Source organism: Dendroctonus ponderosae, unplaced genomic scaffold (genome assembly GCF_020466585.1).
Source record: "Dendroctonus ponderosae isolate FM_Combo_2020 unplaced genomic scaffold, Dpon_F_20191213v2 Dpon_F_20191213_6, whole genome shotgun sequence".
Taxonomy (NCBI): domain Eukaryota; kingdom Metazoa; phylum Arthropoda; class Insecta; order Coleoptera; family Curculionidae; genus Dendroctonus; species Dendroctonus ponderosae.
The window spans coordinates 7,515,216-7,540,251 of NW_026018814.1; the positions used below are offsets into that span (position 1 = coordinate 7,515,216).

Genomic DNA, 25,036 nt, shown 5'->3' on the forward strand with positions numbered 1-25,036 from the left:
ATAACGATAGCAGAAAATAGCTATCGAAACGTAAAGGTAATTTTTCAAATTAATTTCTCTACTAATTGGAATTTTCTCTTACAGCTTGAGCCTAAGTGTCGCAGGATACCCTCTAGGTGATAGTTCTTGATTACTTTTTGATAAATAATTCGTTCTTATTGCGAAATAGGAGCACTATTTATCAATCTGTAATAAAAGACGTGAGGAAATACTGTCTTTTTTAAAGACAAAAATTTTTGAGACGAAATACCCAAAAAGAAGTTTGTAAAAAAATAAAAAGGAAATTTTACTGAAAGGTTCCAGTTTGAAGAGGATGGAGGTTTTTCTGTTTTGTGGAGGGGCACAGGAATAATCAGGAAATGATCCTGTATCAGTTGCTACTTCTGAAGGGGATATACAAGACTGTATTGAAGACAAAAAATTAAAAGGATTTTCTTTTTGTCTCGTTCAATGCATTTTGATGAGGAGACCGTGTCTGAGTAATGCAATAGTAGGTTGGTACCTTTCAGTGAGAAAATAATCGCCGTCTTCTAGACAAGGAAACGATCAATAGAACCTTCACAAATCTTCGATTAACAGGTTCCTAAATCCACTTTTGAAAGAGAAGTTTTGCAAAAAAATACTGCTGCAGAATTCGCTGAAAAAACCCTAGTACTTATTCAAGAAGAATTGCTTCACTTGACGGACCAAGCTAAGCTTGTGTGCACAAAACTTCTTCAGAAAAAACCTTTACCTGCACCTTTATCATTAACAACCAGTATAAGAACTTTTGCCTCCGGATTGTCCTCCCAAACAGTTTGTCTTTGTGCATGGAGGAACGATCATATCATCGATCATATGAATGGTCTGCTAAAAACTCTTTTCTGTGATGAAGCGATATTTACAAGAGATGAGATCAACAGTTTTCACATTGATCATGTGTGAGCAATCGAAAATCATCCTGCTATTGGACAACTTATTTTGGGAAAAGTTTATTCGTAAATGTTTGGACTGGAATAATCAATTTAGAAGTCAATTTCCTATTGACGTTAGAAGATGAAAGAAATCGAGTAGCGTTTGATGAGGTGAAAAACAATGTGAAAAATTCATAAAGCTCGGTGGACACTCTATAGTTACCCTGGTTAATTATAGAATATGAAATAATTTATCAACTAGAGAGCATGGACAAGACGACATATCACTCTTCTATGTCGCACAAAGTGTCTGCCGATACTTCCAGATATCTGAACGAAAAAAAACTGATGCAAGTAAATAAATGTTGAATGTGATTGGCATTAGGCGAATACCTGAAATATTCGCCACTCGAAGCACTTGAACATCAATCGCACAAATCCACTAAAACACAACACACATAAAACTTCCAACTTCATGATTTTCAACTTTAAATAATTTCCAGCGGACGGTACATTTCAATTGATTGACGGTAATTGTAGCAATGCTCATGTATTACATTAAATTGGCACAATTTGCAAGGGAATATTTGGTTGGGAATGTTGAACATTGCAGTAATTAGACCATCCAGTAAATAGGCGACTCGAAATCATGAAGCTGAAAATTGCAGTTTGTTGTTTCCGTATCGATGTGTGATGGAATTCATGCTTTTAACGAATATATGTTGCTATATTTGGAACTAGATGAGTTCATGATTGCATTCTGCTAGAGCTCGTCTCACCAGCCTCTACCATAAATTTAATAACGGAATTTCCAAAGATAATTTTTCATCGTGTGCGATATATTACCTAACATACCGGAAGCAGCATAAATTGCAAAATACACGACGTATTATGTCGCGGCAGATACAAGGCAAGTAAACTCGTGGATGAAAAACGAGTAGATAGAATCAATAGATTTTAGGCCATTAGATACGGGAAAGCGCAAAGGCTGAAAGTCAATTTGCTTATGAGAGCGTGGGGTATCTTGCAAGATTATGTTGGAAACTATTGGGTTTACGTTAAGTCCCAATAATAACTTTTTGATGGGGAAAAAGACCCCCTTCACATGGAACATTGAAGTTAGTTCTACATGACTCAATAGATAATTTATTTCATTTCCCAGAAATTAATTAAATGCAGGGACTTTTTGGATAAATATTGAATCACTGTGATAAGTTTGCTGTTGTCCATTCACATCCAACGGATCTATTCTGAATCACGTTGTTACTTTAAAATTAAAACTAAGCCAAGATGGAAAACAACAATGAAAGCTATTTTTTAACTGTTAATTTTAAACTTTGCATGCAGAGTAAAACTGACCGAAATTCATTAATATGGAGGAGAGTTAAGGAAATAGCGAGTGTTTGAGTTTGCTTTTAAAAATATAATTTACTAGTTGTTTGAGTGGCGTTCATTCTAACCCGTTAATGGACATCTGTAAGGAAATAAATGAAACGCTACTGCTTTTTCATTCAATAAAATTCACTGAAGGATTTTTCATTCGGTTCGAAATAAAAATGTTTCTTTGTAATTTATCTGTACAACTCAACGTTTTTTAACAAAATATTAAAATTAACTAAGAATAATTTAATAAATGAGTAGAACATCAACAAAAACTATAGGAATTTCTCGAAATGTAGCGCAACTATCTGACAACATTTTAGTTTTTTTTTTGTACCTAAACCAATTATGTTCAAAATGGCTATGAAAAATAAAAAAAAACAGCTACACTCTGCCTATACAATTGCACCTGCTTTAATTTCAAATCGGGAAAAATTTACCCCCAAACACAATTGAAAAGTATGGTGGTAACAAATTTATCGGGCAAATTAATTCGTAAGTGTGATACATTTTGTTAGCGTTAATTGATGCAGATATTCATTTTTGTTACGCATTTTGCAATGTAAATTCAAAAAAAATATGAGATGGTTGTACTACGTTGATATTGTAATGTTCTATTGATGAAATCACTGAGATGTACCGAGAAACTGAAAGAATACCTTTTTCCTTAGAACTGATCGAAAAATCGAAAAATGTATTTTAATTTATTCAAAAACAGTAGCGTGTTATTTATTTCTTTAAAAAACATTTATTAACAATAAATTATGTTAGTATGAACTCGAGAGACAAAAAAAGTTTTTGAAGCAAAATGTGCTCCATGGTTGGCAATTACCGCTTGCAAAGATTTGTTTAAATATACACAGCCACTGGTTTTTTAGGGAAGATTTAAACTTCCTGTATTTCCTTAATGGGACGTCTCCAGAATATAGTTTCTAAGGAAACTCGATTTCGGTTTTCTTCGTTCTTTGAAGTTTCCACCGTGGCAACCGAACCGCAATGTATAGGGTGTTCCAAGGAAAGATGTTATAGGATTCCCATTTAACCAGCATTCGTTATGATTCCATCAAAGTAAAATAATCTCATCGAACCATCACATCTGATAAATAAATGCTGGCAAACATTGCAAAAAAACCGTAAAACCCACAAGGCATAATAAACGTCAATTCCCTTCGCTTCCATGAACAAAATCGCACGGTAAAAAGCAATACAACTATTTGGAGTTGATATATTTTTCTATTTTTGAGCGATTTAGTTAATTTACGGGTCGCGCTGTCTGGCCATTTCGCGAAGTTTGTGCTGGCAATACAAAAATTCATACTATTAAAAGTTACGATTGTAGTTTTGGGACAGAGCGGGACGATTTATATTTGTTAAGTTAGTTCAGAGCGACCAACTGGAAAATCGTAATTGGACAAATTATGTTATGCGATACCGCTGTGGTTTTAATTGAAACGTCAAATCACACAGTTGCGAAATCAGAACGACGTGCAATGAATATTTGGCAAAAAATTGTTAAAAATAATTGATCCGCGTTGATAATCTGGATGCAATCTGGATTTTTCCGCTGTAATTTTGGGATTTCAGAATTTTTTTTTAATTGCAATCCGGTACTTTGTTAGATATGATCATATTGAAAAATTTCATTATTTTATTAATCAGAGCGTTTAATTAAAAAATAAAAACGTATTTGAAGTCGGCTGCTTTGGCTGAGCATTTTAAGTAATTTTTTTTGGAAATACAAAAAAAACAGATTTCGATGTTTTGGATAAATTGAGCTAAAGCGACTATATATATACAGAGTGATAACTTACAAAAGAAATAACGCTTTTTAAATAATAAAAGTGGACACATTATTCTCTTCTACTGTCTCACTTGTTCAGTTTTCAGACTTTTTTACCTTTGCTGAAAACCTTTGTTTTTTTCCAACCCTTAGGTCTGATCTTCCTTTCACTTCTTTTTTATTAGCACGCGTAATTTTTTGTTGCGAAGCCAAATTCAACTTGTAATATTTTATTTGCCTCGGCATATGTTTGCTTTTCTACCGACTGTTTTCCCTCAACTATATTCTCCTTTGACTCAAAACGAATTTACTTTGGGGTGAAGTTAAAAAACTCAACAATTTTACTAATTATTATTAAATTTATTTATACACTAAAAAATTTATAAAATTGTAAAACAATACGCCGTAATAAAACCTACATCTACGTAAAAATCTAACATAAACACATCTTGAAAGTCTTTGCGTTTTTAAGGTTCAGGGTGGCAAAGTCGATTTAATTTCGCATTAATTCACTTCGGCAAAGGCAAACGAAGAGAACCTTTTTTATGGAATTATTCTCAATTTTCCATGTTCCTGCCTGACACCTTTAAAATCCTCTTAGAAAGCACCTTAAGCAATCGTACAATAAAATAATATGTAGTTCTGCTCTAAATAAGTTGAATATTTATATTGAACCCAGGGAATGTGGTGAGCTGGACTTAGAATTTTAGAAGATGACTTTAAAGAAAAAATAAACAAGTGGAAATATTCAGCCGACTGAATCAAATGAATAAAATTGAGACAATTAAGCGTCGAATTAAAAAGGGAATTGCAAAAATTCAAACGTTGCTAAATTGATGGGCAAAATACTAATTCCAAGATTGCCATCTGCCAGAGGCCAAAGATCGATTTGGGTGGATTATCTGTGGCGGACGTCGACATAAATTTGCCCTACAGAATTTACAATCAGTCCTGTAAAGTAATTAACCAAGAGGAGTTTGTAATTGATGTTTGATTTGGATAGAGCAGGCAAAGAGAAGAAACCAGGTAGCTGAGCGAGTAGAATTTATGTTATCCGGCCGCCCTCACATCGTCAAGACCATTATGAAATATTACGTTTTTGACTAAGACGTTTGTTTTGGGAATAGGAAGGATAAATTCTGGCAAGTTCCCGACCACTGGCACGTTATTTATTTTAGCCGGCCGACAACTACTCTCGCTTCATTCCATTTTGAGTTATTTACTTCCAAGATTATTGTGTGTCTAGTCTTAGTTATACCCACGAGATATTCGTTCCAGCTCTTTCAGTGTTTGCTCTTATCCATCACGTTCGTTAAAGGAGCGGCAAGAGATATTTGAAAGGCCTTTCTGTGACAACCAGTATTTTTCCTGGAAATGAATATTTCCTCGGGTCAGGACTGGACTTCGGACAGAGAATCATTTATTTTGTTTTCGGCATCAGAGCGATCCAATTGCGCGCCCAGACAGCTAATCAATTACAAGAAACTTTTAATTGAATTATCCGGATTTTTATCGGTGTTTGCTTACGAAATTCCGGTGCTCTGCAATTCGAACGGGACGAATTAGTGTGCAGACCCGGAAAACAATATCGAAGGCAGGTTGTATACGTGCCGTTTCAAATAATCAGTGCTCTTGTTTGTTCAGACGTCCGCAAGGGAAAACCATAATGAAACCGGGTCACTAAAAAAAAACAGCCTCTACCAACTTGTTTGGGCTGCATGTATAATTTTCATTTATTTCATCCTCGGCCCAGTTAAAGTTAGGCATTCAATTTCTTCCGCCCGCATGGAAGCAGCGATATAAATCAACAGTCTAGCGTGGAATTTGTATCTATTTGAAACTATTACCGGTGTCCGGAAATACTGTATAAACGTGCTTGATAATCCATTTTGCTGTTTGGTTTACACTTAATGCGACTGACCTGTTGAACCCACATTTGCTGTTTCGCCATATATTGACTATACCCAATTTACTATATCTGTTGGTTATCGGTGAAATGTGCAAACCCTGTTAAAATACGCATCAATTTCCCTAACTATCTATACTACATATGTATATATCTGCATCCCAATATTATTTTAAATAAATGTGGGCTTTGCAAAAATATATGGATATCAAAATTACATTGTTTGTCCAACATACTGTGCCGTTTTGCCTGAAAATTATCAAAGAAACAGAATCCAAGCTCACAATCTGGGCAAGTGTTTGGAAGCTCTCATTTAAAATAATCTAATGTGTTCAACCTTTAGAATCGTTTTAGTTTCTAAGAGTTTCTAAGCAGTGGGCCATGAGAATTTGATCAGGAGTACTCAACTAACAGTAGAAGTTATATTGAACTATTGGCAAAGTGGCAGTGAAAAAACTGGGATTGTTATTAGAGCTTGATCCGCAAAATTCAAAAGGCTGTTCAAAAATGTCTCCAAATTTCCTGACGACGACTCAAAGTCAAGAGTTTTTCCACATATAGAACTATCAAATGCACGCAATGGGGAATCTGCAGCATCGAAACTTTTGTTTAAAATAAAGCGAATTAGTCCCTCCAAAATCATATAAAATACAATTTTTAACATTACTAGCGTCTGAAGACATAACTGAGTGATTCGGCCTACATAACCAAGCAGAAAACTGCATGGAAAATTTGAGAAAAGCTTCAAAATACCCTGATAATGATGGAAACCCGAAACTTTCGTTTCACATTAAGCTGATTATCGCCTACAAAAGTTAATCCTTAACTTGACTATTTTCCGAAGACATAAATAACTGATAATCTCCGGCCTGAATAAACAATCATAAAGGAAACACCGAAAAAACCTGCTTGAACATTTCTTGAGAATGCGTCAAATTTGAAACGTTTTCCACTTATAGAAATGATTCCCTAACTTCTCCAGATATTTAAGATATTTAAGTCAAAATTCCAAATTAAGGCCTGCAAAAACTTGCAATTGTTATCAGTTTTGAGCAGTTTCAAAAATTCTGACATTTCCTGAAAATAGAAACTTTTTCTATGTATAGACCGCAATTTGACAAATTTAAGAGGAAGTAAAAATAAAACTTCGGCCTGCATAAAAATGCACAGAATCCAAGCGAAATTCTAAAACAATACTTGAGAATGACTTAAAATCAAAATAGTTTTTAATTATAAAACGTTTATTGTCCTGTAAAAATTATATCAAGGTGACTCTCTAGTCTTGCAAGTTCCTAAGCAAATACATGTGAAACAATGACATGCTTAAATATGAGCACAAACCACATTCAATTTTGAAAAATTCTTGAAAATTCCTTAAAGATGAGTGAAAATATATACGTTGTCCACTTTCATCTCGACTTTCATCTACAAAATATATAGAAATACACAGAAAGGACTTTCTAAATTCTTTAGTCTCTGCATAAAAAATGTCAAGCTCTGACCTGCAAAATCGACCTCTTAAACCAAACAGAATTTTGTAAAAATGTCAAAAATATTGAGTACGACTCAAAATCAAAACTTTATTTACTGATAGAAAAGAGTTTGCCCTACAAATTGCATCTAAAACTTTACTTTTTCAGTTCGCAGGTCGCAAGTCAGGCAGGAAATAAATACTAAACTCCGATTTGCAAAAACCTCCATGAAAGACAGATGCGATTTAAAAAAAATCCTGAAATTGACTGATGATGACTGGTGATTGAGACGTTCTCCACTGATTTTGCCAGCAGACTTTGTCCTACAAATTTACAATTGTGACTTTCTAATTTGCAGCCTTTTGAGCAAATAAATGTCAAACAACAACCTTTTTAAATATCCGCGGAAGCTACGTGCAGATTTGAAAATCGTCGAAATTTGCCTGATGATGAAGAAACTTTTGTCACTTGTAGTACCGAGTTTGACTTACAATATACATGCTAAAAAGCGACTATAAATTCATGTGGTTAATCCCATTTAGGCGGGAAGTTGTAAATCCGTAACAGTAAAATTGTGACTGAAAATATCATCTTATTTTTACAAATTCACTTTTGCTTTTGCTAGTTTTCTCTAACAAACCATAGCATAGCATGTTTGATAAAACTTCAGAGTAAGTACGTTATCCTATGGCTTATTAGATAGTAGGAAAATTGAGAAGAAAACAAAATATTCCATCCTCCGCAGTAAAACTTAATGGAGCCCCATTATTCCAGGCCTATCTTAATAAACCAAATATAAAGCGAATCCCGGACTATTACTGGGCCATAAATAATTTCCGCGAAAAACGGTTCAGCTAATAAGACCGAAATGATTATACGGCAAAATTATTGCCCTCTCGCTAATCTCTCCTAGATTATTATCAGGCCGGTAGTGCGGTCAGCAATTTTTTAATTTCCCCCGTTTTGCTGTTTCTATCCGGAAATACAAATTAGATGGAATGGCTCGTCTGCATCGCGAATCTGTTAAGGGTTCTGTTAATTTCAGTACATTTTGCCTCAAAAATAAAACTCCCTGAAAATTGTGTATGGAATTCAGGACGGCTAATTTTCAAGCTGAAAGTTCAGATTGTGTTAACTCCCGGGACAAATAGCTGAAAATAAAGTAGTTTTCCCGACGCATTGAGTTTTAAAAGCGGAATGGTATTTTTGAAATTGAAAAAGGTTTTTTGAAATTAATGGAACTTGGTGTTTAGAAATATTCAATCAAAGAGCTATATTCCTTTATGTGTGTTGTTTTAAAGGTTCTATTAGTCGATGCAAGTAAGTACAGAATTTCAGATGTGGTAACCCTCAGGCAAATTCTGAACCAGTTTCGAGCCTATTAGCCCTCATCAGCTGGGTTTAGCTTGAAAATAACACTGCCAGTTTCCCATTCTAATGCGAATCGACAATGTAATGTGTTTATTTAGAAACATATTAAGTGGGGATGAATTCAGAATCTGGGAAAATATCTCAATTAATTATTACAATATCTCTATATTTGCCTTTACTCACACCGCAATTACGCCAAGTACATATAAACACAATTATTTAGTGCATTAGTAGAATACATTAGCGAGTTGTGGTATTAACATTTAATTACTTGGAAGCACTGCCTCCATATCTATCTGGCATCTCAAACGAAATAAGATCTATATCTAAACACAATTACACTCTGGATCACGTACGGTATTAATTGAAGTGAACCGAACGGTTGATTTTATTAGTGGACAGATCCCGACTGATACGTGACCTTATTATGATTTCAGCACTTTTTTTCCACTGCGAAAAGGTAGAAAATATGCCGCCGTATTTCATTTAGTGGTTAATTGAATAGATGTATGGGATTAGAAGGGAGCGATGCCGGGACGCAACAGGTTCCCTAAATTCTACTTGTAGGACAAACTGAATTATTAGCAGGTCGTACAAATCCCCATCTGAAGTCCGGGCTAATTTAACTAAAGACAATCTTGTAAAGGGCATGGTTCTTTAAGCGTCCTGAAGAGGCGAGCCTTCGCAAATCCGCGTCTTTAATCTTGTGTTAAGACTCTAGACGAAATAAAGTACATTAATGGTTTCGGGATAATTTATAAAAGTTTCTCACGCGACAAAAGGGGATTAATGCAAATTTCGACGAATTAGCTTCCAAGGTTTAGTGCTCAGCTTAACGCTGTAGGTACTCAAACTTTGAATTAGGGTTATTCTTCATCCATGACTAAGATTTGAATCCGCTGGATTATTTTTCTATTTTGGACAAACCGACCTCCCGTTATTCAACAATTTCCATCATCGAGATCAAATGTTTCGTGAGTTTTCAGCAACGCGATATGTTTAACTCATTGCAAATAAAACCGCCAGCATTTATCGACTATTGAGCTTAAAGTTCCATCACCCGAGACCAGTCATTTGATGCCAATGTGGAAAGCTTCAAGCTAAAATAAATGTTGTGTTGATTTACATGTGGCTGTTTTAGTGTTTAGAAACGTGATATGACGCGCATTTATCTGATTGTGCTGTTTTTAACTGGACAAATTTACCAAAGTTTTCAGTTAATTAAGCCGAATAAACACCATACTGTACAAAGCTGGCCGAGAAGCGTCGGATTTTGTCATAAAATTTTGGAATGTGAGTGGAAACTAACCAGTGGCAAAAACAACAAAATTGATCACATAATTTTTACTAAATCTCCCAAATTCGCCTCGTTTACCCAACAGTTTACTTAACGACAGTTTTATATACTCATAAGGCGAGAGGAAAACGAAACACGAAATTTAACCGTAATAAATCTATCGCGTGCGAAACTCATCCCACCTGATCACTAACGTCTTTTTAGTATTTTTCTCGGTTCACCTACAAAACAGCCCCTTCAGATGGGGATACGATGATGCCTGAATACTATTTTCCCATTTTATCCGCCCCATTTCTCGACCAATTAAGTTTTATTTGCTTCTGCGCTTGGACGAACAATAACAGTGAATATCGTTCCTGGTTTCACTTTAAAAGCCTTTTTTTCGAAAGTTATGGAAATTGGAGTCAATTTGATCTTCTGTTACAAGTACATCTACAGGTGTTCAGTGGATAAGCTTTTATTAAACTGACAAGGTTGTTTATTGAATGTTTTTTTTTAAATAATTTTTGCACAAAAACACATAGTTAAAGTCAAATTTTAATAAAATTTTTATCATTTGACCTGTTTTTGGATATTAAGAAATTGTTTGTCATTTAATTCTTAACACTTCGTGTTTTTCACAATTTAACGGACTACGATACGTCTTTGTTTTTTATTCTGTATTTCATGTTCTATTTTCGTTTCCTTTCAATTTCATGTTGTGAAATAGAAAACTAATTAAAAGTGTTGAGCTTTTACGATTATTGCGTGAAACTAGTGAGTGTCTCGGGCGTTTAGACCCTAGTGACAACTAATTTCTTCCAGTTGCTGCACCTAGCAAACTACCCCTGAAGATGCAAGCCATCCGTGCTTGCGAAAGGCCAGGAAAATGTACTTTCCACGGTGGTCTAAAAGCCCGAAAAACTTACCAGTTTCAAGCAGTGATGTAAAACCTTCCATTTATGGTTTTTATTATTTTATTGTTTCGGATTGTACCACTGTTTTCTCTAGAACCTTCATTTTTCATTATTCGATTTTCCTGTCGAAATAATGTTTGTAATGGAGTTCTTGTCCCTTGACTCACAAACTTTTTTGGAATTATTTAAAAAATACTTTTGGAACTTTTTCGATATACTTGTAATCTTTGATGATTTCAATTCCATTTACAGTGCACAGAAAGCAGCAGAAAATGTTCCAAGTGGTGGATTTCTTGCTCTTTTTAGTCATCAAAGAAAACTAACTCTTCCAACTATCTTCCAGACGTTTTGAAAACTGATCAACTGTGGCTTGATTAATAAGGGATAAATAATCAAGAGGCAAACTCTGGAGCTTTTCCATATTTGTCCTTTTCAATCACCGGGAACAGTTCAAGGTAAAGGCAAGCCTGTAACTGCTGTTATCTGGATGAGACGAGTCCAAGCAAGTTACAACATCAATAAGTCATTATCCCGCTGACCGATTTCTAATTGGGAACTAATCAGTGGCCACGAAGATTGAGCCATTTTCGCATCAGTGATCGACTATTAAAACGATCCTTTCAATTCATTTAGCAAACCATCAGAACTGTCAGTTCGTCGGTTTGTTTAATAGACTTTCTAGAACATTCAGCTATAAATGATTGGGCCCTCGATGGTGCGAATTTTGCGCATTAACTGCGAGTTGGTTGGCTGAAATGTGCTTGGAATGGATTTTTCAATTTGGTGTCGTGATTCTACGGCACTGAAGTGCAAAAGCTACGATTTTATTGGATTTCCTTCGTCGGAGGTAAAGGAAGTAGATCTACGTGCGATATGCAGACAAAGCTGACGTTTAACATTGTTACTTGCGTGTGCTTTTTTCTGTTCCGCCGGTAAAAGCGGCTCCGGCTTTAAATTCGGTCCACCCCTCAATTCAATAAAAATTTATTGTCGTTGTTATTTCTCCCTTTAAAACCCGATTTTTTTCTGAACCCAGCCCTAATGGAATTTATAGTACAATAGCTCTGATTGGGAAGTGGTTTCGTTCTAATTGTATAATTTATCTGGATTGACTACTGTAGACAATTGCCTCATCAATAGCACTTTGTTTTCCGCTATTTTAACCGAAAATCGATTGCCATTATCGCTTCGTTTCAATTTATTAAGTACTTTTTATTTTAAGCTAATTTTTTGCAGTAGTTTCACAAACCTAAACAAGTATTTAAAAGCTAGAAACCAAAAGTAGTTAGACTCAGAAAAAAGTTTGGTTATTTTTGAGTGTAATTTAACTTTTGTAAATGGAACAATTTTCGTGGACGTGGGTGACTTGAGTTGTTTTGCCTTGAACTCGAGAAGCGCACTTTTAATCGTATGCACTCTAGCATTATTAATGATCGTCACACAATATATCTTTAAGTGAAAGTTCGAACTTTGCAAGTAATTTAAATCCACAAACGGCCCCGTTATTAAGCTCTTTCAATTGGGAGGCACAATTGCCAGCGGAATAATCCTCCTTTGGCATCGACCATCTGTTCTCTTACTCAAGAACAAAGCGAGCCATCATTTGAATGCGATTCGTACTTTCGAAATGTTAACGCGCAAATTGAATTGCATCCCTAATTCGAATTAGTTGAAAATTATTGCATAAACTTAGCGGAAAATAATTCGCCGGTTACAAAAAGTTTTTCAGTTACATTCATGTCATGGTTGTCACAATAAGGAAATTGGTTTAAGCGGGCCCCTTTTAAAGCATTTTGCGGCTTCCAAGTCACGTTCGCAAATGAATATTAACGAGAATTTGCTATATTTTTACAGCTAATGTCAGCCTGGAAATAATTTGTTCGGTGTCAGTAAAGAGTAAGAAATTTGGAAGAATTTCGATTACTTCACACACTTATATTGTTGTTGTTGATGTTGTTTTTTAAATCCTTCTTTATTGAGATATTTCCACTATTCATGTATTGAGAAATTTTCCTCGTGCATTTGCACTGCTCGAAATAAGATCTTCCAAATCCTTCAGTAAATTTTGTGCCTTGCTGAATCTCTTAGTATGTTAACTCTATTATCTGTTCATGTCTACATGAAGGCCTCAAATGTTAAAATTTGGCATTTATTCATAATGGAAATTGTAATAATCTGGCCAAGAACGTTTTGAGTAGTAACGCTAATGACCAGCCAGTCACGTTTTACCTTATCGCTACTGATTAACCTTAATCGATTTATTGATGGAGGCTTTTCTATTTCTATTAATAAAATGGTGATGTTCTCCATCGAACGTGTAATTTTCATAGTCTAGATCATCTATATAGTTTTCCCAACCGACAGTGAAATGGGCAATTTAAAGCAAAACGTAGAAAGTCTAAAGTCTAGAAAGCTGATTTTTCGCTAAAAAATATCAATTAACTTTTCACGAAAGCAGTCGATAACATGGAATTGCAATGCTTGTATGATGCAATATAGAGATGATGATGATAACGTTTGCAGAATGTAAACAATTAATTGGGAAAATGAATCACTTTTCGCCTAATAAGTCATTGTCGCTCTCACATATTGCTTAGGCATTTTCAGGACCCAAATATAAAACACATACAATACGAAAATGTATCACATCTCAAAGTTATTCAGTTGGAAACTGTGTTTTATTTAATAATAAAGAATGATGTATAAAAAGGAAGACGAGAGAACCAGAAATTTGCCAAAGCAGGGACCCGGACCAGAACCGATATAGACCAAAAGTGGAACGAAACAGATTTTTTTCTGGACTGGAACCGAAGCTGAACCCATATTTTTTATTAACACACTGTTAAAAACTGAACCGGAGCCGAAATATTTTATTTCGGCTATTTTTTGATACAGCCTATAATGTTTGAAAGAAATGGATACTTGGGTTTCTGAGGACTCAAAAAGGGGAAAATACGGAATTAAACTTATTCGAATCATAAAATCTAAGATGAAAATGGGCAATCATAAGTTTGTGTGGTTCCATCAACTAAGTTCCGCATCTGAAACTATTGTCAATTTTGTCTAATATCGAGCAAGAAACCAGCACGACGACATGGATTTATGGCGCTTTTAATTTCGGAATTAGTTGACATTGCGAAAGTCCTAACTGCCCCTGTTGAAGTTCAACAGCCGTTAAAACTTTGGAGACAGTTATTAGTTATGGCGCCACTAAATAAGCCCACAAATAACCGAAGTGCTAAATCGGGCCATTAAATATAAGAAGGTCGAACCCAGAGGGAAAAAATCTGGATTGAATTAATAACGGAATCCAGTTGATTGGATTCGGGGATTCGCGAGATTGCCTGATAGTAATCTGCTTATTAATCGTCTCTATAAGCACCAACACGGTGTTTTTATTATTCTCCATTAGTAGAGTGTCAAAACACAAACGAACGTGCAATAACAATAACGACTTAAATGAGGCGCTGCTATTCGCTGTTCTATTATGTGTAATTGCATCTTGGCGTGTTGCTGGAACGATAAAAGCAGATTATTCCTAAGTTATGGTTCTCATCCAAATATTTATAAAGTTCCTAACGGCACGGGCAGTAAATCTTTCTAATAACATTCTGCCTCTATGTGTAGACTTGGCTTAATGTTAGGTAATTGTGAGCGCATTTGTCCAAGAGGAGAATCCACTTAGGAGTTGGTCGCATTTTTTTATAATTGCATTTATAGCTGCGCCATGATAACAAGTTTTAACATTAAATTTATTTTCAGCTACCAGCGTTCATCATGTGGAAGCTGTGGTAGGCCAAATGGCAAAGCTACCTTGCGACATCAGACCTACAGTGGCTAATGACAGGATAACCATCGTGATCTGGTTCATGGAGCTAAAGAACCGAAGCGACGGCAACATCAAAAGAAAAAACCCAGTTCCCATATACTCGTAAGTGTAGCAGCAAACCTGAATTTTTTCCTAGCTTTGTAAAAATCAAATAGCTTTGGGCGGCAGTGTTTCATATTCCCACCAGAAAAGTTAGCCACCGCCTCTTGAAACTTTGACTGGATGTGCATCAATTTTCCAGAGTTTTGGTTATTCCTTTGCGGTTTGGTAATTTCAACGGCTCATTAGTTTGCGGCTAAAGGTGAACGAGCACGGAGGCGTGCTTGAAGAGAAACACCTCTCTTTTTTTCGTGCGGTTTAAATGGCTGCTTTATTTTTCTTGCCACCGCCCGGGAACTGTAGCAAAGTTTGAAAAACTACCGTAAAATTAAATGAAGCATTTTTGTTTTGCGGCTCCCAGCTCGGTTTAAATGAGTTGTAGGGGTGCATTTGGAACATCTGTCGGACAATGAGTTTTTAAGTCGATAGCAAAGACGTTGGATGTTGGAAACGGCGATAGTTGGTTTTGGTTGCTTGGACTTTGGAAAATTGTAATTGTAAAAAACGCTCCACTCACTGGGCAATCAGAAACAGCTTGCGACTAAACCAAGGCCGTTTTCAACAAATTTCAAAATCTGCCTGTTACTCTCGCAATTAAATCGTTTTAATGCAAATTGTTGGGCAAGTGGAATAAGGAAAACAACCCCTCAACAAACTGTTAAACTTGCACCTTTTCGTAAAATCAACATTCTGCAATCGCCGGATATTTATGCAAAACATTTAATGCGATTTAATGTTTCGCGGCACGACAAGATTACGGAAAACAGGCGTGAACAAGAAGCCTTAACTTGCAGTATTTACCCTGCTTGCTCTGCTTGTAAAGCTAAGAAGGGTTCCTATAAAATAAGTCCAAACACTTTGGCTCAATCGAATTTATGTTAAACGATATGGCATTTGAAAGTCAAATTTTACAACTTGATTATCTCAATTAGAGCTGAGGGATTATTTACACAAAATTATTGCAGAAGAAGTAGGTATTGAATTTCACGATGTTTAGGGTTTTGATTTAAAAATGTCTACGTTTTAGCGATTTCGAATGAAACCGTTGTTGGTTGACCCATAACGATAATGCTCAGCAAACATACTTCTGAATTCTAAAGAGACTCAGTTGAAATTAAAATAAGGTAAAAACTCAGGATTGGAGTTAAACTTATTGATAAACAAGATTGTTTAAACCATTTATTGAGCAAAATTGAACATGGTATGTGAACAGAACGAAAAACAAAGAACCGAAATAACAGTTTTTTAAAACACAAAAGTCTCCTAAACGAAGAAAAACCACGAATTGAAAAATCGTTAATAAACAACTTGCTAGCAGCGACTGAAAAAATATGTAATAGAACGACAAACAATCTGGAAATATTAAGGGTAAATCGACTAAATAATAGTATTAATTGATTGAACCCACTGGAAATGTATTAATGTATGTGGAACCGGCACTAAAGTTCGTTAAAGCGATTTTTGGTAATTGAGGCTCTCCATAGAATTTTCATTTAAGTGTCTCCGCAATCGAGAACATGGAACTTTTATCCAGGGAACAATAGACTTGGTGTTTTAGTGGACTCTTAAGGAAAATTACGGGTCGAAATTAGCTTTATTACGATGGATGTAAATTGTGCATGTTCATTTAAACTTGGGATCAAAAGTGGGGCTTTTCCTGAATGAGAAAGCAAAAAACGTATATGAACGTAACCGTAAACTGCACCTGAACTAGCCTTTATGGAAATCTGAAATTAGGCTGCAAATACTGTAATTGTCTTAAGCAGTGAAAAGTAAAATCGAAGCATTTTGTTCACTGTACTGTATGGATGCCTGTACACTTTCAATAAGCCTTAACTCGAAGAAAACGATCGAAAAAGAGCACGTTAAACAGAAGTGTTTTCGATTTAATCAAATTATAACGATTGATATAGTTTTGAAATAATTGTACATAGAAATTAAATAGATTTAAAAGAATGTTTGAGGCGAAAACTAAAAGCGATTTTTTAGACCCGCACTATATTGATTTTCCCCATTTTGCGTGAAAACTAGAGGAACTGAGCGACTTTCTAAACCCTCAATAATTAAATTTTTGGCATTTTGCGTGAAAGCCAGAAATATGCCTTAAATGATATTCGATACAAAAAAGTGCTCAATTTGAGACTCAATCCTGCAATCACTACGACAACTGTACATCTCAACTCTCTCTTTAAACTGGAGCCAACAACCGATTTTGAAAACAAGCACTCATTTGAATTTATGCGTTTTGCGCGGAAACTCGAAATAATTCTTAAATTACATTTTTCACTAGAAAGTTATAAATTTGCGATTCAATCTTGCAGTGACAAGATAAGCTTGCAGCTCAAACGGTTTACTGAATATGAGTCAAAAGGCGATTTTCAAAACCAGCGTTAACATATATATTTCCATTTTGCGTGGAAACTAGAAACATTCCTTACATAATGTTTGGCACCAAAACGTGTGCAATTTGAGGCTCAATCCCGCATTGACCAGCAGATATTTCAGCTCAACCGCTTCTCTACATATGAGGCAAAGACCGAAAACGGTTTGTATAAATCGCACTAATTTAAATTTTGATGTTTGGTGCATAAAAGTGCGCAATTTGAGGTTCAATTCTGCAATAACAACTAGGCCTTTGCAGATTATCCGTTTTTGATTAACAATTTAATTGGGATTAAAAATAATGAAATTAGAGGAATTAATTCGGCAAAAGATTAAGAATAGTTTTCAAACTCAGCACTAATTTAAATATTCGCAAATTGCGTGAAGACTAGAAACAGTCTTTAAATGATATTTAGGACCAAAAAAAGACAATTTGCGGTCTAATCTCGTAAAGACAACCAGAGATTCTCAGCGCAACCGTTTCTGGAAATATGAGCCACAAACTAAAGGGCATATTCAAAATCCATATGAACTTGAATTTTCGCATTTTTCGTGGAAACTAGAAACATTCCATAGTCTTTAATACAAAAATGTGCGCCAATTCAGGCTCTATGGCGTAGTACTGGAGCTTCGTAGCATAACGGCTTCTCTAAATATGAGCCAATAAGTAACAGCTAGTTTCAAAACCCGCACTAATTTGAATTTTTGCATTTTGCGTGAAATCGAATTGAAATTTTTACAATTTGGGCTTAATCGAAAGAACAGAATATAATTTATTTTTAGGCCAATCCCCATCAAAACGTCTTTAACCCCATTCTCGCCGCTTAATACCTGCATAAATGAGGAAATTCACTGTTTTCATTAACATTAAATATTGAGGCAACATTTTCTATTCAGGTGCTATTGTTTGTCGCCGACTCAGCTCTTTAATCCAAGGCGGTGAAACCTAGAATAAATGAGAGAGCGAAAAATTTAAATAAAAAAGAGAATTAAATACAATCTAATAATTCTGACCGGGTCAAAACACTGTATCGATAAATAGTCGAAATGCGTGTGCATTTGAGTCAGTATTGGCCCTACTGACAGAACAACAATAAATTCTATTTATCTTTACCTCGGCCCTGCACTTAACCGGATGTCGGCCATCCAAGGGGAAGGAAGTTGTCATCGGGCCGCTGTTTGTTCAGCTCGAGGGCTTTTTCGCGAAGAGCAAAGGCCCCCGAAAAAGGAACGAGAAACGTGAAGGGCGAAAGAGGATTATGAATTATGGGACAACTATCAATCATGCTTTTTCACAGTGTCGACGCTTCAGTTGTATCTACAATGAAAGCTTTCCACTGAAAGTGAAAACCCTTTATTTTGCCTCATCCGCTATTATTGTTTCGGATTACAATATAAGAGTTAATTAATGCTGTTGGATATTGCGGCTTCATTATGCGGCTCCGTTCGCGAACATGTCGAAGACAACTTTGATAATAAGGAATTTTCTTTGCATTTTCAGATTGGATGCTCGTGATGATTCGCAAGAATCTCCAGTGGAATGGATTGATGAGAAGCTACTGGGCAAAAGGGTCGTTTTCATGCGCAACGAAAACCCGGCAATTCTCATGTTCAACTTGGTTGAAAGGGACGATGAGAACATCTACTATTGCAGAGCGGACTTCAAACACACGCCAACAAGGAATATTAAAGTGAATCTTACAGTTACCAGTAAGTTTATTTCATGGGTTTATTTTCGGTCCGATACATGAAAACCAGATTGCGGCCGAACTTTGGCGGCTTACAAAGAGCAAAACTAACAAGAATTAATATCGTGTACCACCTCCAATAAGCTCATTAGATGGCAATTAAGGCTTATAGAGGTCTAGGCCTGGTTTTATTAATAGTTTACGTGCTCGGACAATTTTATTCATGCGAGTTAAACCAATTCGGGCGGATAACTTTGTTAATGGCCGCAATGCAGTGAACTATGGCGCCGCTTTTGCACAAATTGCTCACGTGTGTGTTTCGCAGAATGGGTATTAGTTGATTTTCAGTTAGCATGTAGACCTGCAAATAAATCCACCCAATTTGTCTAATTACTTCCACTTGACCCGAGGTTAAAATTTAGTTATTCAAAAACCATTTAGTAGGCAATAGCTAATATTTGGCCCCACCTCAGACCCTCCGATTTCTCCATAATAAAATGAGAAAGGTATATGGGAAATTCGGGACCGCAGTAATCTCTTAAGGAGGTATGCAGGAATTAGTCGATATCAGCCGAAATTCATTTTCTTACCTCACCTAACTTAAAGGCAATTTGTGGTAATTGATTGCAGATTTACGATCTTCTCTCAAATCTCGACTTTTAAGGCTCCGATGTGCGATTTATTAGCCATATATAATGGCGAAGCCTTTAATGAAATTGTTTGAACAGAATCGGAACTGCTGCTCCTGTTGCTAATTATTTACTCAGGTTGGCTTTTAGTAGATGATTTAAGACGACGTTTTTTTAGTTGCATGCCATTAATGTTTAAGGAAAACAATTTAGTTAATTGAAGTATTTCTGCCGCAAGTTTCAAAAATTAAGAAAGTTGACCTGTTGGCTTTTTACTTGCTCTCCTCCTAATTAGATACTCTGAATGTATATTAAAACGCCACTTTAACAATATTGCGATGTCATTTTTAATGATTTTTGTACGATTTCAGTAATTTTCGTCACTGCTGAAGGTGTTTTTCATCAAAAAAGTTCAGTGTTAAAAATGACCAGCATTTTCAGGCAAATTAAAGAATAAAAAACCGTGAACTAAGTTGACTGACAGAATCTGCATTATGTTATTTAAAAAAACCGACAGTAATAAAAATTACATAAGTCGTACAAAAAAACCTTTAGAATTAAAAGCAATATTTAACGCTTAAACTTAACGCAATACATTTTTGTTGCTGAAACAAAAAGTTGTTGTAAGAACTGAAAACTCTTAAACTGACCGAATCTATTTTTTTTTGTTTGAAAAAACCATCAACAGTTACGAAAACAAAGAAATATTTGCAACTCAAGAGTTCAACAGTGATGAAACCCGAATGAACATTTGCAGGTGAGATAAAGAAGTCGAAAAAACTCGAACTAAATTGCTGACCGACAATTATGTTGGAAAAAGCCCTCAGCAGTTATAAAAACGAACGAGCAAATTTGCAGGTGAAAAACAGAAGTGGAAAACAATTCGAACTAAAGTTGACTGGCAGAATGTGAATGTTGTTGTCGAGAAAAATCCTCTCAGCGACAAAAATTAATTAATCAATACGGACAATCTGAAGAATTGGAAAGTTTTTCGACTTAGCAAATTTAAATTTTGTTGTTGGAACAAACTCTCAACAGCGATAAACACGAACAAAGATTTGCAGGTGAGATCAAGAATTTGAAACAAATCTGACCTCGAAGAAAACCTTCACAGTCGCAATAATTAATTAAACCTTACAACAACAACGAATCTGAATTCAGTTGTAAAAAAATATTTGACAATAATATGAACGAACGAACATTTGCAGATGAGATTAGGAATCCGAAAAAACTCGAACTAAAGTTGAATGACAGAATCTGAAATATGTTGTTAAAAAAACTCTCACAGTGATAAACATTAATTAATCCAGACGACAAACCTTAAAAATTCAGAGTTCTTCGACTGTCCGAATCAGAATTTTGAACGGACGAATATTTGGACGTGAGATAAGGAGTTGTAAAACACTGATCTGAGTCTGATTTACGTAAGAGCCAACACAAAAAAACCTTTTTAAAAAGATCTTAATTTGTTACAGGATACAAATAATCCGCACACCATTAGTTTGCAAGCTTAATCGTAAACTCGATTTGTCATTTTATATTTTGCTTATTGCACACTTTATTAATGTTAACTTTATTTTGCGTGAACGTAACTACTGACAGAATCTGAATTTTGTTTTTGAAAAAGCCTCCACAATGATAAACATTAATTGACCAATTTCGAAAAACGTTAAGAATTGAAAGTTCTTAGACTGGCAGAATCTGAATTTTGTTGTCGAGAAAAATTGAACCAGACAACCCTTACGTAAACTACTAATTTCATGAAAGAGTCATATTAGATTGCATTCGCAGCAGAAAAATTCCTGCAGCCGATCTTTCAACCGTCAGCCTCAAAGACTTTAACAGGCTTAACACGGGTTCTTTTGTGCTGTCCAGGCGTGTTGAGGGTAGAGTGTTCGTACATTTTAATTGCAGCTCATAAATCTGACTTTGTCGTTAAAAGGAATGTCGGAACAGTCAAAGGACATAATGATATAGTCCACTTTTACTTTGCTACGCTCGTTTATATTTAGAATGTTGCCAATGAAGTCAATTACGCGAATTTGAGGGATTTTTCGAGAATAAAGGACAATAATGGCCCCGGAATGAAGCCGGTTGTTTCCTAATTAAGGTAAGAGGGCAATGATCGCGCAAAAATTACCCATATTTGCTTGATAATTGAAGTTTGTTGTTCGCTCTCAACGTGTTTTTAGATAATTGTTCAACTCAATTAAAGCGGCATTTTGGGAATCCAGATCTCATGGAAACGGTCCAAACTGCTTCAGATTTCACTTTTTTGAACTATTCAGTCACCAGCAAATGAGAACTGTTAAACTGCTCTTGAAACACTTAAGTTTATAACCAACCACTTTCTTCATAATATCTGCACCGAAGACAAACAAACACTGGCAACTTTTACGATTTTATTTTTTCCCTCACATGTGAGATATTTTGCGTTCAATCTCCAATAAGCTATTTCATTTCAAGTACCCACGGGTAAAATAAATTTTGTAAAGTTAGCAATTTCTAATAGGTCGCCATGAAAAGGCAAAGCCTGTAAACAACACCAAAGCTCAAAAGATCCCATCCGGGCAATTCTCGTAAAAGTCGTAGATAAGTTAGTCCAGAAACGGCAGAAATAAAAATATTTGACTTTGTTCATTACAGTATGCAAATAGCTTGGCATAATGGGAAGAAAAAGCCATTGGCCCGGTCGCTATATGGCAAGGCTGGATTCCGCATATGTCACTTTATATCCTGCACAGTCCAGTTAACATTCCTTTTAAACGGGAGACGAAATTTATAGTAGACAATTAAAGCTTGCATGTTACCGTATTGAGGGCATAGCAGATGTTGAACTAAATCGTCTAGTCCAATGTCAATTTGCCCAGGCCAAACTACTGGATAACATTCGGATGGCACTTGTTTTGCAAATATTAATTGCCCCTCAAGGTTGCAGGAGTTGGCGAGCAAGCATAAACATCAAAATTTGCCTTGAAAGATCGTTTACCCGCAAAGTCTCATTAATTATAAAAATCCGAGGTCTTCTCGGCAAGTAATTACCAATTTTCAGACGTTACTGCCAGAATACTAATTGCCCCTAAATTAATATTAATTGTTATAAATTGGAGTTCTCGGTGATTGCAACATTTACGGCTAATATAATTTCATTTCGGCGGAAATAGAGATTCAGTAGAAATTAAATAAATAGGGCAGACTTTTAAGGTAATTCAACCAACTGTAAGAGCAAATTCATTCAAACATTTTTGTTAAAAATATATTTAAATATTAACAGTAAAGTACGATATTCCACTATTAACAATCACTTATTCTGATAGAGCGGGATGATTGAGAAATGATAGTGTTCTAGCAAAGGGCAGAGCCCTATAATGGTCAAAAGTGGTACTCCACATTCCAAACAAATCCGACAAACGAGCTAATTTAAATTTAGTGGACGTGAGTTGAAACTATGTTAGCATTTGCGCCATTTTTCACCGCGTAATCCTTAATTTATGCATTTGTCGTGTCGCCAGAATTTTAAACATTTTATGCCGCCAGTGGTTTTTGCACTGGGAGATAAAACTCTTTTGGCATTGGAAATGACAATTATGAATTTTATTATAATATACTATCCGCCGGATTACCGGTTGGCGGGAGTCGGAATCGTTTAGCCGGATTTTTCGGGCAGTGAAAAAAATTATATTTCCGCCTCGCAACTAACTACTGCAACGAAATTCGAGAGAATAATTTTAGTCACGCACCAATTTACCACTCGCCATGTTCCTGCAGTTCTATTCTATTCCAGAAAGTTTCAACTTATAAGTGCCCTAATTGATTTATCTTCTAGGCGTTATAATAGAGTGGACGATTAATAACTAGCAGATTTATTGCATTAAAGCAAAGTGGCTTATACGAAAGTTTGGCCAGCAGCTTCCAACACTGCTAATGCGAAGTGACCAAATTGTTAATAGCTGAAATATTGTTTAGAGTTTCAAGGTTTAATCTACTTGGAACTATCAGCTGCTGTTAAATTAGACGGGCTCCGCACGAGATTAATTGGATTGCAGTTTCCGCAGCTGATTTTCTGTATTAATTAGCTCCACTTTTTTTACAGTTCCACCTGAAAAAGTGATGATAATAGACGTGAACGACAGCCACATAAAGGACTACAAATTGGGCCCATTTAACGAAGGAACCTCAGTCAACATCACTTGCGAAGCGACTGGAGGTAAGCAAATAGACCCGCATATAATCCAATTAGGCATCACCCATTCCGTTTGCACCAAATAAATATTTACTCTTTGGTTTTACTCTGAGCCCGGTCAATGATGCCCTGTTGGTCAAGTATTATAACAATAACCAACGTAAATTTTACAACTAAAAAACACGATATCTTTAAAAATATTCCTTTAATCCATTCATTGCTTTGTCTGTGTTTGGCCAATGTAATCCCCAAACAAAATAAATAGGAGAAAGTCAGTCAAACCTACGCTTAAAGTTCATATAAAATGTCCTTCCAAATACAATTTAAACAGTTTTGTGCTCGATGCATACTTTAACCAAATACGATTACTGTTATAGTAACAGTCGGCTGGAGTGATCTGATATAACAAACATGAAAACTGCGTAAATTTTCACATAATTTTCAGAGGGATCCAGCTTCTCTTTTAATGAGCCCGTTTAATTCCTTGGATTATTTCGATAAAAATGCTATAAATTTTGAGTCAGCTTTAGCAACTAGATTTTTTTCTAAAAAATAGCCTGCAGCAAGTATCTGTCGAGTGTGTACTAACCTGCGGGTTAAAAGATATTTTTGGACTTAAAAAATAACACGTTTGAGTTCAAAAATTCCCCATTTAGCTCTTCAGCAAATAGAGCGCTAAGGTTTATTCAGTATATACGGCATATAAGGCTCTATTAAAAAAAATCGCAAGTTTTTTCCATATATAGAGCGCCGGTTGCTCTTTTAGCTCTCCACAGATTTTGTTTAAAAAATTCGAAAGATTTAGTAACAAAATTCCCAAGTTGTTGTCGTTATTTAAAACGACCGTGGCGGTTTATCTGGGCAAAGTTTGAATTTTCCAAGAAGCTCAAGAGTATTTTTTTTAATGTTAAAAAAGTCGCACTTAACGACCTCTATGCAGACACGTTTTGTTTGTATATTCAAGTAAGAATGCAAGTTTTCAGAACATTGCGATGTGACTTTGACTATAGATAAAGGCCTGTAGGTATAGTTTTTGCCAATATAAAGCAGAAATTTATATTCTTATCTATGTCTTTTCCACGATTTTCGTGGAATTTTAGAAACTTTCTGAATAAACGCCCTGTTCTCTCACGATTTTAGATTAAAATTTGCCTCTTGACTTTAACGGCTAATAGTGCAGATTTTTTAATTAGGAGCATAAACTGCAGATGGATCTACATCTGACGCGAGT

At 35.5% G+C, this 25,036-nt stretch overlaps 1 protein-coding gene across 3 annotated transcripts in view; it reads left to right on the forward strand.

The window, feature by feature from the left end:
* LOC109540512 (synaptogenesis protein syg-2) overlaps window positions 1–25,036 on the forward strand; it is a 203,298-nt gene that overhangs the window by 86,348 nt on the left and 91,914 nt on the right. For all 3 annotated transcript variants that reach the window (XM_019908931.2, XM_019908932.2, XM_019908935.2), the window contains exons 2-4: window positions 14,758–14,926; window positions 18,807–19,015; window positions 23,716–23,829. In XM_019908931.2, coding sequence (XP_019764490.1) covers window positions 14,758–14,926; window positions 18,807–19,015; window positions 23,716–23,829 — 492 coding nt within the window. The remainder of the gene's footprint in view (window positions 1–14,757; window positions 14,927–18,806; window positions 19,016–23,715; window positions 23,830–25,036) is intronic.